Below are 16,206 nucleotides of genomic sequence, written 5' to 3' on the forward strand. Positions count from 1 at the left end.
AAAAGTATTAATGGTTTTACCAGAGCAGACTTATAGGAAGAAGAAATATATCAGTTAAACCTCTTTAGGATGGAGAGGAGAAATTTGTAGGCAATAAGAGCATGAATTAGCACTGTTCTCACAATTCATCTGATCACGGAATCAGCATGTATTCAGTGCTCAATCAAAAAACCATCACATTATAACTAAGAAAAGGATGTGGGGAGAAATTACAGGAACATCATGGTTGATGATTATATATATATATATTTTTTTATTTCACTTGATAACAACACAACACTTTCATTCACTATAAAATCACAAGCAGACACAATATCTAGAAACAGTACAGATAATTAAACGAGTGAAAAATTGACACATTCTAGGCTAAAAAGCAGAAAGAGGTTTGGTTGTCACATACAAAAAGCTCCTATTTAATAGTCAACTCTTGGTTAGCATTCCTAATGGAAAAGATGAACATAATGACAACAGATTATATAATTTTATTATTTTTTAGTCCAAAAACTAACTTTTCTGATTTTAAAATGCAATATATGATTTTATAAAAAATAAGAATTGTCTTCCAAGGCATGTTGGCTTTAGGCTAATAATTTAATTAGTTTTTATTCTCTGAGAGTATTCTGATTAAACTGTAGGGTAAGTCTGCTGGATGATTAATGGAAAGAAATAAATAGAAGATGAAATGCATCTTCTAGAGAAATAAAGTAACTATAAAAAAAATAAACTTTGCTGCCAAAAATAAAGAGTTGACTGTATTTGGAGGGGGAAAAGTCCATACAAATATCACTTAAATAGCATTATAAATGTGCTGCTCTAAACTTATTTAAGAAAAAAGGACAAGTCCACTCCATAGCTGTACACATTCATGAGAATAAAAATAGACTGAGAAACAGATATCGCATTGCCCAGATTCATGCTGGCTGGGAACAGGCATAGGAAGATGGTGAATACTTCCATGATCACAAAGATGCTCCGATTCTGAAGTTTCTAACACCTGGAGCTCATCTTCTGACTGGGAACCAATCTACCATTTCCTTTTACACTTCTGCCACAAACTGTCACTACCTTGTTGTACCAACATGTTATTAGGAACATAATGCATACAGCATTGCTCAGAGGGGTAAGGGAATGATTCACACAAAGACTAACGAAAGGGGGAGAGGGTGAGGCTTCTAGACACATATGCCAGAGTAACAAGTTTTTCCTTGTCCAGGCACACTATTCACAGTTATTAGTCCATTCTTCTGATTACTTGTGTGGTTGAAAGAATTTTCCCACATATTATCTCACTGGCTCTTCACAACCACCTCATCAGTAGCTAACACAGATACTGTCTTTGACCCTTCTGAAAGGGTTTACCCTGGGCCACACAGGTGACACAGCCAAAACTGCATCAGATCTTCTGGTTCCAAAATTCCAAATTCCAAAATTCAAAACACCAAACAAAGCAGGTGGATTAGAAAGTGGGATGAGCTCTCAATAAGCCTGTAGAGTCACACAATCTCATTGTTGCCCCCCACCCCAGTTTGTATGTTCTTTTCTTTTCTGGGTGCCCAGGGCTCTACCACTGAAATTCATCACTTGCCACTGGATTGCATAAATTCATTGACACTGAGAAGTAGAAATGTGATGGGTTACCCCTCCCAAGAATACCTCCATTTTAAAAGAGAATCAAGTCTTAATCCAGAGGAATAATGACTATGATAGGATTCAGGCACCAGTGACAAAGACATTTTGCCCTCAAATCATTTGAACGAGAGTGAGAGCTGGTGGGAATGGAAAAATGGCTGATAGCCACATCCATGAGGTGTTTTGTCAACTTTCAAAGATTCCATGCGTCACAAGCATGGAAACATTAGAGGGAAGAGAAGGACTTAAGAGAAAGCCTGATTGGTCTAAGCTAGAATAACTGAGAGGTGGAAGCAGTATCACCCTTTAGACCCAGAGAACCTGAGCCCCTGCCCTGAGCCCCACACACTTTCAGAGGTCGTCCACCTGTGCTCTGGGGCAAGAAGTCCATGGAGCCAAGAAGACATAACCATCCTGAGCCCAGGCTTTTCCCTCTTGACTTGCTCCGAGTACCTAGAACCCCATAATTCCATGCCCAAATGGCTTCCAAGGTCTGTGTGATTTCTTCCCCAGGTCTATCCTCCTGATGATGGGTCTCACCATGTATAGGTACAGCCCTAGGTCCGAGGGGTGGTCATGGGGCAAGGTACAGGAAGAGGGTTTGGACAGAACTTGGCCATGCATACTGAGGTGTCCATGTGCATGCATGTAAGGCTTCTCACAGTGAGAGTCAAGACAAGGGATAAGAAGAGAAGGATAGAGAAAGAACCAGGAACCTGTTTTGTTCTCTTGCTTCAACTCTGCAAATGTTAGGAGCCAACTCAAGCCTAAGAATAATCCTAAAGATGGGCTACATCAGTGTCTGATGAATAGCTGAAAGGGTCCAGAGAGACCATCATTCTACAAACACATGTACCACGGTCCAAGATGCCAACTCGCATTCTCTTCTGGAAACTCCCTTATTCCAGACCGTCCGTGCTCCAACATTTTTCTTGGTTTAATCTCTATTTCTTTTTGCCATTTAAACATAGTCGACATATATAAGTTTCATCTGTGCCTACTCTGCACAAATTAGACATTCAGTGAATGTTGGCCACGGGTGATGGTATCTAGTCACATCAGTTTTAGAAATTCTGAGCTCCTTGAACACAGTGTTCATATAGTTGTCCATTTTCTCTGCCCTCTGCAGCAAACCAAGAGTTCTTAATTGATAGTGTGAAACTAAACACACTGGTTAGGGTCCCAAAGGTCCCGTCTGTGTTTAAACTTTGAAAGGTCCATTGAGTTATTTCAGTCTGATGCAATCCACCTCTTCGGTGGCAGGCACCCCGATGGTTTTGAGGTCAAGGTCTGCACTGGACTTACTTCCATTGTACGAAGGCTTCCAGTGGAGCAGCATGATCTTCTTGAAGTACTTGATGGTGTTGTTCTTGACGGTCACGAAGCACACGGTGTTGATCATGCTATTGCTCATGGCAATGCACTCAACAACATAGAAGGCCGTGAGGTAGTGCTTCTCCTTCACGAACACCATGGGGAAGAAGTCACGCACAATGGTGAAGCCGTAGAAGGGCGCCCAGCACAGCACATAGGCGGTGAGGATGCACATGAGCACCAGCACCGTCTTCCGGCGGCAGCGCAGCCGCTTCCGGATCTGCTCTGTCTGGAAACCAGGCACCGCCTTGAACCAGAGCTCCCGGGAGATCCTGGCATAGCACAGAGTCATGGTGACCACGGGGCCCACGAACTCAATGCCAAAGATGAAGAGGAAGTAGGACTTGTAGTAGATCTGCTGGTCCACAGGCCAGATCTGGCCACAGAAGATCTTCTCCTGGCTCTTGACAATAATGAGGACAGTTTCAGTTGTGAAGTAGGCTGAAGGGATGGCGATGAGGATGGACACCGTCCACACCAAGACAATCAAGCCAGTGGCTGTTTGATACTTCATCCGGGGTCTCAGCGGGTGGACAATGGCCAGATATCTGGGACAAGAACACAATACGGTCAACCACTGTGATGAGAAAGTTCTAGATAATGATATTATTTCTGCAACATTAGGAGGTGCAACCGAATGGTATGTGTGGAAGAAAAACACAATGATATGTAGGCTTCTGAGAAAGGCAGACTTGAATGTAAACCCCAGCTCCACCCCTCACTAGCTGTCGCAACCTCAGGCAAATTTTGTTTGATCTCTCTGAATCTCAGTTTTCTTCTCTGCAAAGGTTTTTGTTTGTTTGTTTTTAAGGATTAAATGTGCTGATGTATACATAATTCCTGGCACAGTTTCAAACATGGTATATACTCAATACATGGTGACTATGATTATTAAATATACTAATAATGCCTCCCATTGGTTCCTAGTCTGGCGCTATTCCCAGCTCCTTCCTGTTTTCAGGGCCATTCATCCTCATTACTCCACAGTTTAGAGCTAAGGGCCTGATAAGTTGCTGGGAGAATTTACCCTTCCCACTGGAAGGAGCGGGCAAAGTTTTGTTTTCATTCCACATTTTTGAAAACATTGCTCTGCATGCAAAGGTGGAGGAAAAGCATGAGATCATTTATCTTATTTTCCAGGTAGAAAAATGGAGGCTGGAGAGAGATGAGTGACTTTCTCAAGGTCATATACAAGGTCATATCATATACCTTTGATAGAAAACATTTAACCCTATCTCACATGGTTGATGTAAAAATCAATTGAGAATATACATGAACATATTTTTTTTAACCACAAAGCACCAGACAGTATAAGATATTGCTTTTGTTCTTTCCCAAAAAACCACACTGCTGTTACCACAGTGGTCCAGGAACGAGGAGAGAGCACTTTCTGGGGGATGTGAGTCATTTGTGCGGTATGAAAGCCTCCTTCCCAGAGACAGTGTACATACTTATGCAGAGAGCTCTGGTTTCCTGGAAGACTTTCCGTGTCTGGGAGAGGGTAGAAGCTGGAGAAGGAGAAAGATGGGAAGTTAAGTGGGAGGGAATGACTAACCAGCACTGGAAATAAACACATTCTCACGTGTCCACAGCTTATCCCAGGTAGAGCCAAGGGCAAACGTGACAGGGGCCTGAGGGAAAGCCAAACCATTTCTGCTTCCTTTGAAACCAATCCCTTTGAGGTCATCTTTCTTGAGATTTTGATTGGAAGAGGAGGTTCATTCTTATTTTTTTTCCTGATCAGATCATGTTCTGGCTGTTTCTGTTCCTCCTCCCACAACACAGGCAGCCAACTCCATTGAGTGTCATTTGGAGAGTTCACTGGAATGAGGCTCCCACTCTTTTCTGGCTCCCAGAGGTTAGATGAAGTTGGGTGGGCTGGGTCCGCCCTCTGGACACCCGGCTGGCTGCTTGATACCCTCCACCATCGGCAGCAATTCGTGGCACTCTTGCCAATCTCCCGAGTGCTGAAGGGTGGCATGGGAGTGTCTGCAGGGTGTTGGCAATGCTTTTGTCAATGCACACAGATGGGCCCTTCATAAAGACCACGGTGCTCCTGCTGTAAGGAGGGCCCCAAACTTGCTCTGATTCATATAAAAACTAAAAGTTTAGTGCTTTTGCTCTCACCAGCTCTCTCCCTCTCTATCTACCCCATAATGTGCTGAAGATTACTCTATCAAAGAATATTTCTATATTCATACTTGTTTACTATATGAATTTTCACCATATGATTCAGTTCCTTCTTTTCCCAATAGTAACTTCCAAAGTCTTCATGATGTTTCAAACTTAGAGTGTTTTTTCAAGGAACAATTAGGAGAGAATGCTAATCTAGGAGTCAGAAAACCAAGACTCTAATCCCAGCTTTGTCACAAACTTGTTATATGACTTTGGGTCATTTTTCCTAGCCCTGTGGGCTCCACTTCCTCCTCTGTGACACGGGTCTATCACCTGCCTTGCCAACCTCACAGCGACACTGAGGTTCCAATGGGACACTGCACATAAACAACAAGCTAGTAATATGCAGGAAACTGTTAGTATCCTAAAATGTATTTTTTCAGAGCTATTCTGTAAACACAGCAATTTTCTGTTACCTGTTATTGGCAAACTCTGCATTTGCAAGTTCTTTACTACTTTCTATTTTGCTGGATCTATTTATCTTCACATCAGAACTAATCTTCAGGGTAATTTGTGGCTACCCATCAGATAATTGTTTCCTCCTGTCTCTCCGACATCACCCCAACTCCATCCCCAGGGTTAGCATGAGGAGCTGTGAAATGTGCCTTCCAAATACATTTATCAGTAGGCAAATTGCAGAAAACCGTGTCAAGGATTGCCACCAGCCTTAGCTATGCTAGGAACAGAATTCCAGAACTCCAGTGTTAGTAATACTTACTTATGTTTGTAAAGCAACTTATAGTTTACAGAGCATTTTCAAATCCACTTTCTTGTTAGATAACCCCAACTCTATTGAAGAGAGCAAAGATGCCCATTTTACAAGATGAGCAAACTAAGGTTCAGAGAAGTTAAATAACCTGCCAAAAGCCACACAGCTAGAAACTGACAGAACCATGACATGGACCCCTATCTTGCTCCAAATCCAGTGGCCTCTCTAGTACGCCATGTGCCCCCTCCCTTCCCATCCAGAGCAAGCAATATCCCTTCCTTCTGCCCTCCTGACATCCTGGCAACCCCTCTCCTCTTTTCTCTGCATCACAGTTGGTTTCTACCTATTGATGTTCGAAGAAGAAGTCGGGCAACTGTCAGCTACTTTTCTCTGCTGATGAGTGGGCCTTGGCTTGCCCTGTGTGTCTACCACCACAGTGGCTCAGGTCCAGATCCACTTAGAGCCAACATTTCCCAGAGAACGAAGAATAACGGCTGCTGGACAAAACAATGTCCAGGCAATAACTGTGTGATGATAGTGGGCTGAGTAGTTAAGCAAAGAGCCTTTGGGCTCCCTCTCTGTACCCAGGACCCAGCCCCAGATAAACCATGGAAATAGCAGCGGGAGCAGCTCCTAGGCTGGTCATGGGATGGACAGGGAATGCACAACCGCTGCCCGATAAGCTCACCGGAGAGCACTGGTGCTCCCTAAGGCTGAGCGCAGTTACTCGTGCCTTAGCTGGCCTCATCCAGACAGAAGAGAGCTGCCAATGGGCAGGCAGACTGGCCAGTTTCCCCTAGATTCTGGGTAAAAGAAGGGGGAGTCCCCAGTGCCCCACGTGCTCTGGGATCTGCAGGATACACCTCGAGGACAGTGCAGGTGTCTCCACATCAAAGAGAAAACCCAGAGCGGGGGGACAGAGTCCTCTGAGGATCTTTCTCAGTTCCTTGCTACCATCAGGTCTGACTCCCCGTGCCTGGATTTTGAGATCTTCTGGAATATGACCCTATCCTTTCTGATCTCTACTCTCCTTATGTTCTTTGCCCCTGTCCCACATACCTCCGCAAAGGACCTCATAGCACAAGCATTCCCACCTCTTGACTTTTGCAAACACTGTTCTGCCCTCTTGGAAAATCCTTCCTCTTTTTTGCTGATCCTCATTGGTTGAAGGCCAGTTAAAAGTCCACCTCCTCCATGAAACCTCCTTTGATTTCTCAGGTACATGATGATCTCACCCTTCTCTAAATTTCCTTTAAAATGTATCCTTTACTTTATCTTTTAACTGTTCCATAAATGTTAGTTCTCCCCTTCTCCCCCAACCCCAGTCTAGACGGTAAGCTCCCCAAGAGCAGGGATCAAGTCTTATTTCTTTTATAACCTTTTGCTGTCTGTGAATTCCGGGCACCTAGGATTTTAGTAGAACTTCACCCCCAGCAAGTGCCTGGCGCTGAATGGATAGAAATGTAATGAGTCATGGTGACAGTTCTCAAAGAGATTGCAACCGTTTTTGGAAAACAGGACATAAATGCGTTTACCCAACCCAGCATGAGACTGGGAGGTAGTCTGGGGCTGGATCATAAAAGGCTGGAAGGGCAGATGAGGGGGGCTGAGCCATATTTTGTAGACAATGGAGTCATTAGAGGTCTTATGAGAAAGAGAGAGGAACATGCACAAGACGGAAGATTAAACTGGTTGCAGTCCTGCTTTCTTCCCTCAGGCCACAGGGGCCTTCTCTCTGTTCCTAGAATACTTCGGGTTTGTTCCTGTCTCAGGGCCTTTGCACTTATAACTCCCTCTGTCTGGAATGCTTTGTCCCAATCTTCACAGGGCCAGCTTTTATTTTATTTTTTTACGTCATTCAGAGGTCAGTTCAAATGTCTTCTCAGAGACACTTTTCCTGACTACACACCCAATAATTTCCACTCTGTCACTCTCATGGTTTCCATGTGTTTGTTTTTGTTCTGAGCACTTCTCATGCTCGGAAGTTACCCTCCTTGTCTGTTTGCCTGACTGCTAGCTCTCTCCACCCCGTGGGTATAAGCTCCATGAAGGCAAGGAGCTTTTTCTTCTTACTCACCATTATCCCCAGTGCTAGTTGCTCTATAAAAATGCATTGTTTGAATGAATGAATGTTTAGGATGGATTGTGGGGGAGTAGGGTTGGCAGAGGGACAGAACCAAGAGACAATGAAGATAGAAGACCAAGAGGAGACTATGACAGTCCAGGCCTGAGTGAACAGGTGAGCGATAGCAGGGAGTATTGCCAGGACCTGGAAATTGAATGAATGCTGGAGAAAGGGAGAGGGCGGCCAGGATGGAGGAGACTTGCTAGTTTAGATACCTGGGAGAACCATGGAACCAATAACGGAAACAGAGAAGTCCAGGCAGGTAGAAGATAAATAGTTCTGTTCTGCCATATCTTGATGGCTGTGTTTCTCAGAGACCTTGTATTATTTTTTTTAATCACATCATAAAAACAATCACTTCAATGAAAACAAAGAGGTTAGTCAACCAGAAATATTCATCAGTTTTTCTGGGTTTTTTTGTTGTTATTCCTGTAAGGATTAATTCAAGAATTATAATACCCACACTTTATTTAGTGCTTACTCTGTTTTAAGCATTATTCTAAACAATTACATATATTATTTCATTTAATCCTCAAAGCAACCCAATACATTAGGTTTTCTTATTATTCCCATTTTATACATGAGAAAACTGAGGCAGAGAGAGGTCAAATAACCAATATAAGGCCCTACAGCTAATCGGTGCAGCAGGAGGTTAAACCTAGGCAGAATAGCTACTGACACTATTCCTACAGAAATTCCATTAAACAAAAATAAAGCTATTTTTATAACTGCGGGTGTATTTGTTATATCAAGATAAAAATTAGTTGCCCAAAACAAACCAAATCAAGTCTGAAATCACTGATCAAATCCTGAACAAGACACAAGGCCAGACAAGAATCCATGAGGCCCTAGACCACAAAATTGAAATTAGATGGTAAAAACACATAAAAATAAAACAAATCTGAAGCAAAGATGACAAACATCAATAAAGGAACTTACCCCACTGGAGCAGCCAGCTAGCTGGCCAAGCCACTGGACCGCCCTGTGCAGGCAACAGTGCTTTCCTTCAGCGCCTGGGTGCAAGTTTCCAACCACAACCCCACTATAAACAATAGCAGCCCCATGAAGCAAAGCATGTTCCCCAATTAATCTTTCTTACTGTATTTAAATTGCATTATATAAACTTACACTGCACTAGACACGCCTGTGGTATTTCAGACAACCTGAATTTGGTACGAAAGTAGGACATGAGCCTGAAGGAGTTCAGGAGATCGAGGTGGATTAATTGACACAGATGTTACCTCTTACGTGTTCAAACTAACCCAGTGCCCCTTAATTTATCCTGGCTCCCACCCTCCTTGAAGCCACATCCTACTGCAGGTATTACCCCTTTCAACAAGTGGACTCCCACAAGGTAAAACAGACCTGAGTCCCACCCCACAGCAGGCCCCTACCTACCCCACTTTCAGTGGCTGGGAGCACCCCCGTGAAAAGATGTCTTGCTAAAGCGAAACTTAAGGAAATGACCCTAGATGCTTTGTCCTGTTTATGTGCTAAGAGAGATGAAGGCAGCTTCTACTTTCAGAAGAGGTCAGAGACAAGGTCCCTGCAGTTCTTCCTCGCCAGCTCTGAAGGGCACTTAGGGGGTGGATGCTCTGCTTGACTGTCCCCTCCTGTTCCTTCTGTATTCACCCAGCGTCTGTTCCTGGGTGGACAAAATGCCATGGGGCTTTACGACTCCTGCGAACGACCTTGGCCAAGGAGAAGAGGCCCTCTGCAGGGATGACATCTCTGAGCACTTTCCACTGGTGACAGCCCAAGGGCTGTGTAAGTGGCTAACTCCCTGACACCCTTCCCTGGAGAAAGGAAGCTGAGCTTCCACCCCTCAGTGGTTTGAAAGCCAGGCTCCTTCTCAACCCCCTTTACTCTGTAGTGGTCTGTTTCGGGGTTATCCTATCCCTAGTTGTCCTGCCTGTGGCTTCAGAAAGCAGACCCTATTCACTGTGCTCCCCGCTGGAACACTGTCGGGTGGTGTCCTGATTGTGAGGGGCAGCTGAACTCCAGCCCAGCCCTGAGGCCATGGAACAGGGAGAGCATCTGTCCTTCAGGCTCTCTGGGTTAAGGAAGAGAGACAGGCTGTTCAATGCAAGTACAGTACATGGTGGCCGGATTTGACCCTCAAGGCAACTGTCTCTAGACTGTAACGTGGTGCTTTGTAATGAGTCCAACTTTGGGCAGAGGATCTTGCAAAGATTGTCCTGAGGGGAAAAAACCACCCTGGCCCATTAGCACAGGTGATTATACTAAATGAAAAAAAATAAACATAACATAAGAAACATTTGCATAGGCTGCTCTTATTGGTTTTATTTACCATCACTAAAAACAGGTCTTCTATACTGTTGCATGCAAATGTAAGAAAAGGAGCAAACTGATGAATGCAACAACAAAAAAGTCTAAGTAAGTATATGTTCTCTTTTTTCTTTCTTTTTTTTTTTTCAAAACAAATCCTTAAATTTTATTTTAAAATCAACTGGTGCTAGGGGGGGGTCATGTTTTAGTAGAAGAAGTCTTGAGATAGAAACCTCCACCAAGATTTCCAAGTTGACTCAGGAGGTACCTGCCTAGAACTTAAACTTGTCCCTCTGCACCTCCTCCTACCTTCTACCTCTAGACCTTGAACAGATACAACATCTTGGAGCACGTCCATAGCAGAGGGATCAAAAGCCTTCCCAACGCCCAACTCTAGGGAGCTCTGCTACCTCTGCCTGCCCACAGCTGGAAAACTAGAACTCTTCCTACTGTTCAGTCAATGGGCCAACTTTTGAGCCCCCACGCATCCACATCTATGAGGAATATGGATATTTCTCATCAGTCCACACCTGCAGTAAAAGAAGGGGCAATTCCAGTGCCCCTTTCTTTGTTGTCCCCACTGCCCCCTCACTCACCTATCAATGGCGATGGCCAACAGGGCATTGGTGGAGACATAGAGAGAGACAGTACGCAGGTAGTTGACAGAGGCACACAGAACATGACCATGCTCCCAGGAGAGCTGGCGCACCACGTAGTAGTCCATCTCAAAGGGGCAGCAGACAACAGCTACCAGGAAGTCAGAGATGGCCAGGTTGGCAATGAGCAGATTGGTGAGGTTACGCAGCTTCTTGTAGCGGGCCAAGGCAGCAATGAAGATGAAGTTGCCAATGCCACACACAAGCATGATGCCCACCAGGGCCATGCCAATGATGATCTTGGCCGCAAAGAAAGTCCGGGAATTGGTCACATCCTCATCCTCATCCAAGGGCATATCATAGTCGCCATAGCTGAAGTTAAATGGGAAGGAAGCAGCTTGCACTCCACGGGAAGAGAGCACAGAAAGGAAGTTGGTGGAGGTGTTGGTGGCATTCTCATCCAAGACCCCCATGCTGATCTCCTTCTGGCCAAGTGGTGCTATGAGCAACACTGCTGGGAATTCCTCCAGGAGGCTGATGTCTGCCCCCTCTGCTGACACTCAGCTCTCCCTTAATGAGTCAGAGTCCCTGCCAGCAACCGGAGGGTACAGGGTCCGATCTCCCTTGCCTTAAAAAGACAAACAAATAGTTGGCTACATAGGTGAGTGAACCTGGCCAAATTTAAAACCATCCTGTGACCTAAGCAGACCCATTAGCCACCTGCTCAGAGTGAACATTGGGCGATGGAGTGCAAATAAAGGCACCAGTGAGAGAACACAAATGAATAAAACCACATACCCACTCATTCAGGGAAGATTGGACTGCTATAGAGACAATCAGCCTCAGTTTATTTCCGGTCCACTGATGACTGAAATGTTGCACTTTTTCTCAGGGGCCGAAGTTGGGAATGTGGGGAGGCCAAAGAGAATGAAAGTGATCTGCTCCAACTCCCTTTGCTGCCCCAACAGCCTGAATTTTGTCCTTGTGGAATTGTCCCATTCTGTGGCTTAAAAGAAATCATTCTGAATACCATCAAAGAGGGAGAGCTCTGAGACAACCCTGACTACTCTCCATGAGCTGGGCTTCTTCCTTCTTGGCAATACACTGCTCTAGAATCACAGAGCCAATCACAGAGAGCTGCCTTCCCCTCTCCTCGTTGGGCTTCCCGTCCCCCCATCCAGGTCTGCTGCGACCTCAGAGGCTGGGCACAGTAATTACCAAGGCCTGTCCCCAGGCAGAGGCTGCAGGGTTGAAGTCACAACCCAATCACTAAGTGGCCTGGAAAGGGGGCTCCAGAGCAAAATCCTTCCTTGGCTGGTTGTGTGTCCTGAGGTAAATAGCTTAAACACTCAGAGTTTCGACATCCTCCAGGCAGGAGATCAATAATGTCTGTAAAGTATGGAGCTCCCTGGAGAGGGAGGGTGTTACACCCTAGAACTGCAAGGAATTGCTGTTGAGTGCTCAGGCCTCCTCAGTCAGCCGCAAGGAAGGAGAGGGAAACCCTGACCCAGATGACTCCACCACATCACATAATGGGGCTGCAGAGAGGGGTGGGGAGGGGTGTCAGCTGCACTGCTGAGGACCACAAACCAAGAGGAAGCCAGAGTCCCCCATCCCCTGCCCTGTCCCTGCCCCACCAGTCCCTCCCAGAGCCTGAAAATATCACACCAGGTTGCTGGGATGTAAGAGGAGAGCTGGGGTCTGGCGAGCACCATAAATTTCAGGAAAATCAGAAAGGGCAGGGGAGTATGGAAAACCTGAGGTTCCTGGGAAAGGGAGACACAAGGAAGACACGTAAGACCCCCTAGGAAAGCCTGCTTTCCACATTCCTCAGAACATGACACATCTGGAACTTGTCTTTGGGGGACCAGGGTTAAAGTCCCTCTGCACCCCAACGAGGCTCAGCCCCATTCCTGCCTCTCTCCCAATTCCTCACACCCTTTTTCTCTGATTTTTTCCTTCCTCTGAGCCGTGAGTTCAGTCCCTTCAGGCCCTGCTCTTTCCCCCTGTCAGGTGTGAGAAGCAGAGCCCAGAGCTGAAAGGTCAGAGGGGGCCAGGCTTGGAGCCCAGGCAGGGATAGCTGCAGTCCAGTCCGGGTGGGACAGTCCACACTCCTCGCAGGCCCTGTGTGTCTCAGAGGCATGCCACCTCTGCAGGGGCACCCTACAAGCATGCTACCTGGAAGGCTCAAAGTCAGGTCTTAAAAACAAAGAGAATAAAAACTTCTTGGGGGGCAGAGATTAGAAGATTTAGATTCGGGGAGAAGTTTTCCAGCGAGCTTCTCTACTTTATTCTCACCTCTCAAAGGGGAACCCCATTCCCGCTCAGTGTCCTCTGGGGCCCCTGCCGTTTAGCGCTCGCCCCCTGGCCAGACTCTGCCGATCGCCGGAAGCATCTCTTTGCAGCCCCTGCTGATAAGCCCTGTCTTGCTCCCAACTTTCTCCTTGGAGCCCCGGAGCTACGCCTCAGGACAGAAGGAGGGGGTAGCCGGCTCCCCTGAAGAAACGAGCGCGAGTGCGAGACTCTGGAAAAGCCCCCGTCCCCACTCAAAAGCCCTGGCGCCTCGGCGGCCGCCGGTGCCGCGTGGGTTCCCTGGAGCATCTCCCCGGGAGGGCGCGCTCAGTACCTGCGGAATGCCGGCGCCCAGTGGACCAGTTCCCGGTTTCTTGATTCCGGGCCCGGGGACACGAGCCGCTTCTCCTAGAGGCCCGCAGGAAGAGGACAGGTCCCCTCTCTCCTCTGCTCGGGGCTCTCTCCGGCGGGAGTTGCGCTCGCGCCGCCGCGGCAGACCCGAGGAACGGCGGCTCCGTGGCGAGGCCACCCCCGGCCCGGGCCCGCCCCGCACCCGCTGTCCCCGCCCCCGGGGCCGCGGGGCGCGCAGGGCTCGGGCTGCTGGCTTGGAGAGGCGCCGGGGTCCGGGCTCGAAGTCGGGGCACGTCGGGGTCTCCCGGGCACGCGGCGCGGTTGGGGACCCGGAGTCGCCCCCGGTCCAGAGTGTCGGGGACGCAGAGGCGGCAGCTCGCAGCGAGGACACCCGAGAGGGAGCCGGGCCAGGCTCCGGAACGGCCGCCCCGGGCGGGAAGCAGGGCGCTCGCGCCGGGAGCGGAGCTCAGTGAGGACTCCGCGCTAGAGGGACCCACCAGGCCCGGCTGTGCCCGCCCCAGGGCACGGGACTAATCTGCCGGCTCACCTGGGCAGCCCCAGGGCCACCGCCAGAGTGGGCGGATACAGCTCGCTTAGCTGGTGAGATTTCAAAGAACAGAGAGGAGCCTCCCCTCCTGCCTACATCACCGCCCTCGCAGGACACGCCGGGACCAACCCAAACCTGGTTCCCTCGGGCGAGCCCAACTGGACACCAGGGCCAGCTTCCCTCTCAGCTGCTTGTACCTCAGTGTAAAAGAGGCTCAGAGAACTACCTTCCAGAAAGCAATGAAGTCAGGGTAGGGGGGCAGTGTGCATGCAGGGGAGAGGAAGGAGTCTGTGCACCGGCTCACGGATATCTGTTCAGAAGAAGGCTAGGATGACCAGAGCTAGCTTACAGAGCACAGATGTCCTTCAAAAGTCCATAGATTTCTCAAGGAGTTAAATATAGAATTACCCTACGATCCAGCAATTCCACTTCAAAAAAATTGAAAGCAGGTACTCAGATACTTGTACACCAACGTTCACAGCAGCATTATTCACAATAGCCAAAAGGCAGAAACAACCCAAATGTCCATCAACTGATGAATGGATTTCTAAAAATGTGTTGCCTACATACATTAGAATATGTCTTATCTTTAAAAAAAGGAATGAACTATAAGAAGCGTTGGTGAGGATGTGGAGAAACTGGAACTCGTGCACTGTCAGTAGGAACGCAAAATGATACAGCCACTGTGGAAAACAGTATGGCAGTTCCTCAAAAAATTAAAAAATAGGATTACCATATGATCCAGGAATTTCACTTCTGGGTGTATACCCAAAATAATTGAAAGCAGTGTCTCAAAGAGATATTTGTACATCCATGTGCATAGCAGCATTATTCACAATAACCAAAAGATGGAAGCAACCCAAATGTCCATTGGCAGATAAATGGATAAATAAAATGTGGTATATACATACAATGGAATATTATTCAGCCTTAAAAAGGAAGGAAATTCTGACATATTCTGCAATATGGATGAACCTCGAGGACATTGTGCTAAGTGAAATAAGCCAGTCACAAAAAAAGACGCATACTGTATAATATCGCTTATATGATGTACCTAGGTTGTCAAAATCATAGAGACCCACAGTAGAATAGTGATCCCCAGGGGCTGGAAAGATAAGGGAAGGAGGAGTTACTGTTTAATGGGTACAGAGTTTCAGTTTTGCAAAATGGAAAGAGTTCCGGAGATGGATGGTGGTGACGGTTGCACAACAATATGAATGTACTTAATCACTGAACTGTACACTTAAAAATGGTTAAGATCGTAAATATTATCTATATTTTGCCACAATAAAAAACAGGGGAAAAAAGGAATGAAGTATTTATGAAGTAATACATTCCAGCATATTATACATGCTACAATATGGGTGAATCTTGAAAATTTCATGTTAAGTGAAATAAGCCAGACATAAAAGGACAAATTTATATGATTCCAAACATATGTGGTACCTAGAATAGGCAAATTCATAGAGTCAGAAAGTAGAATGATGTGTACCGGGGGGGGGGCGGTGCAGAGAATGGGGAGTTATTGTTTAATGGATGCAGAGTTTCTCTTTGGAACGATGAAAAAGTTCTGGACATGGATAGTGATAATGGTTGCACAACGTTGTGAATGTGCTTAATGTCACTGAATTGTACACTTAAAATGGCTACAATGAGCTGTAGAATAGTTCAGACCTCGTTAGCAAGGCATTCGAGGCCAATCCCAGTTTGGCCTCCAACTGTCCATAATGGAAAGGGGCTGCCCGGGATCTGGACCGTTAGTCTGCTTTGCCACTATCAAACTGTGTGACTCTAGTCAAGTCACATAACCCTTCTGGGGCTCCCTTTCCTCATTACAAAATGAATGAGTTCAGCTCGCACTAGGAAGTCACTGCCAGGTTCCAACACTTCATGCAATATCCTCCCCTGGCCCATATCCCTCCCTGGACACCTTCTCTTGTCATTTGCACAAAACTCCTGTCATTTGCAAAAATGTCACAGCCCTTTCACATCTCTGAGTCTCAAGTCCTTTGGGACGTGGAACACGATAATGGTTAGGAGCATGGCATATGAAATCAGCTGCCTCCTTTCTAGCTGTGTGACCTTGGGCAGTGTGGTAACCAAAGCCGAGCTTTCCCAT

The 16,206-nt window shown here is 46.7% G+C and overlaps 1 protein-coding gene across 1 annotated transcript; it reads right to left on the reverse strand.

The window, feature by feature from the left end:
* Positions 1-234: 234 nt before the first annotated feature.
* Positions 235-13,769, reverse strand: PROKR1 (prokineticin receptor 1). Its single transcript, XM_058550658.1, has 3 exons — positions 13,524-13,769; positions 10,898-11,525; positions 235-3,551 (listed from the first exon to the last, which is right to left on the reverse strand). The coding sequence occupies exons 2-3, from the start codon at positions 11,368-11,370 to the stop codon at positions 2,855-2,857; spliced, it is 1,170 nt and encodes a 389-aa protein (XP_058406641.1). The 5' UTR covers positions 11,371-11,525; positions 13,524-13,769; the 3' UTR covers positions 235-2,854.
* Positions 13,770-16,206: the final 2,437 nt, after the last annotated feature.

The sequence above is a fragment of the Diceros bicornis genome, chromosome 12, assembly GCF_020826845.1.
Source record: "Diceros bicornis minor isolate mBicDic1 chromosome 12, mDicBic1.mat.cur, whole genome shotgun sequence".
NCBI classification, from domain to species: domain Eukaryota; kingdom Metazoa; phylum Chordata; class Mammalia; order Perissodactyla; family Rhinocerotidae; genus Diceros; species Diceros bicornis.

Bases quoted from the DNA above. Each gene is read 5' to 3' on its own strand.
- PROKR1 (XM_058550658.1), bottom strand. From the start codon at position 11,370: ATGGGGGTCTTGGATGAGAATGCCACCAACACCTCCACCAACTTCCTT. The intron at 3,552-10,897 runs GTGAGTGAGGGG...TTCTTGTCCCAG, and splicing joins TTGGCCATCGCCATTGATAG to ATATCTGGCCATTGTCCACC.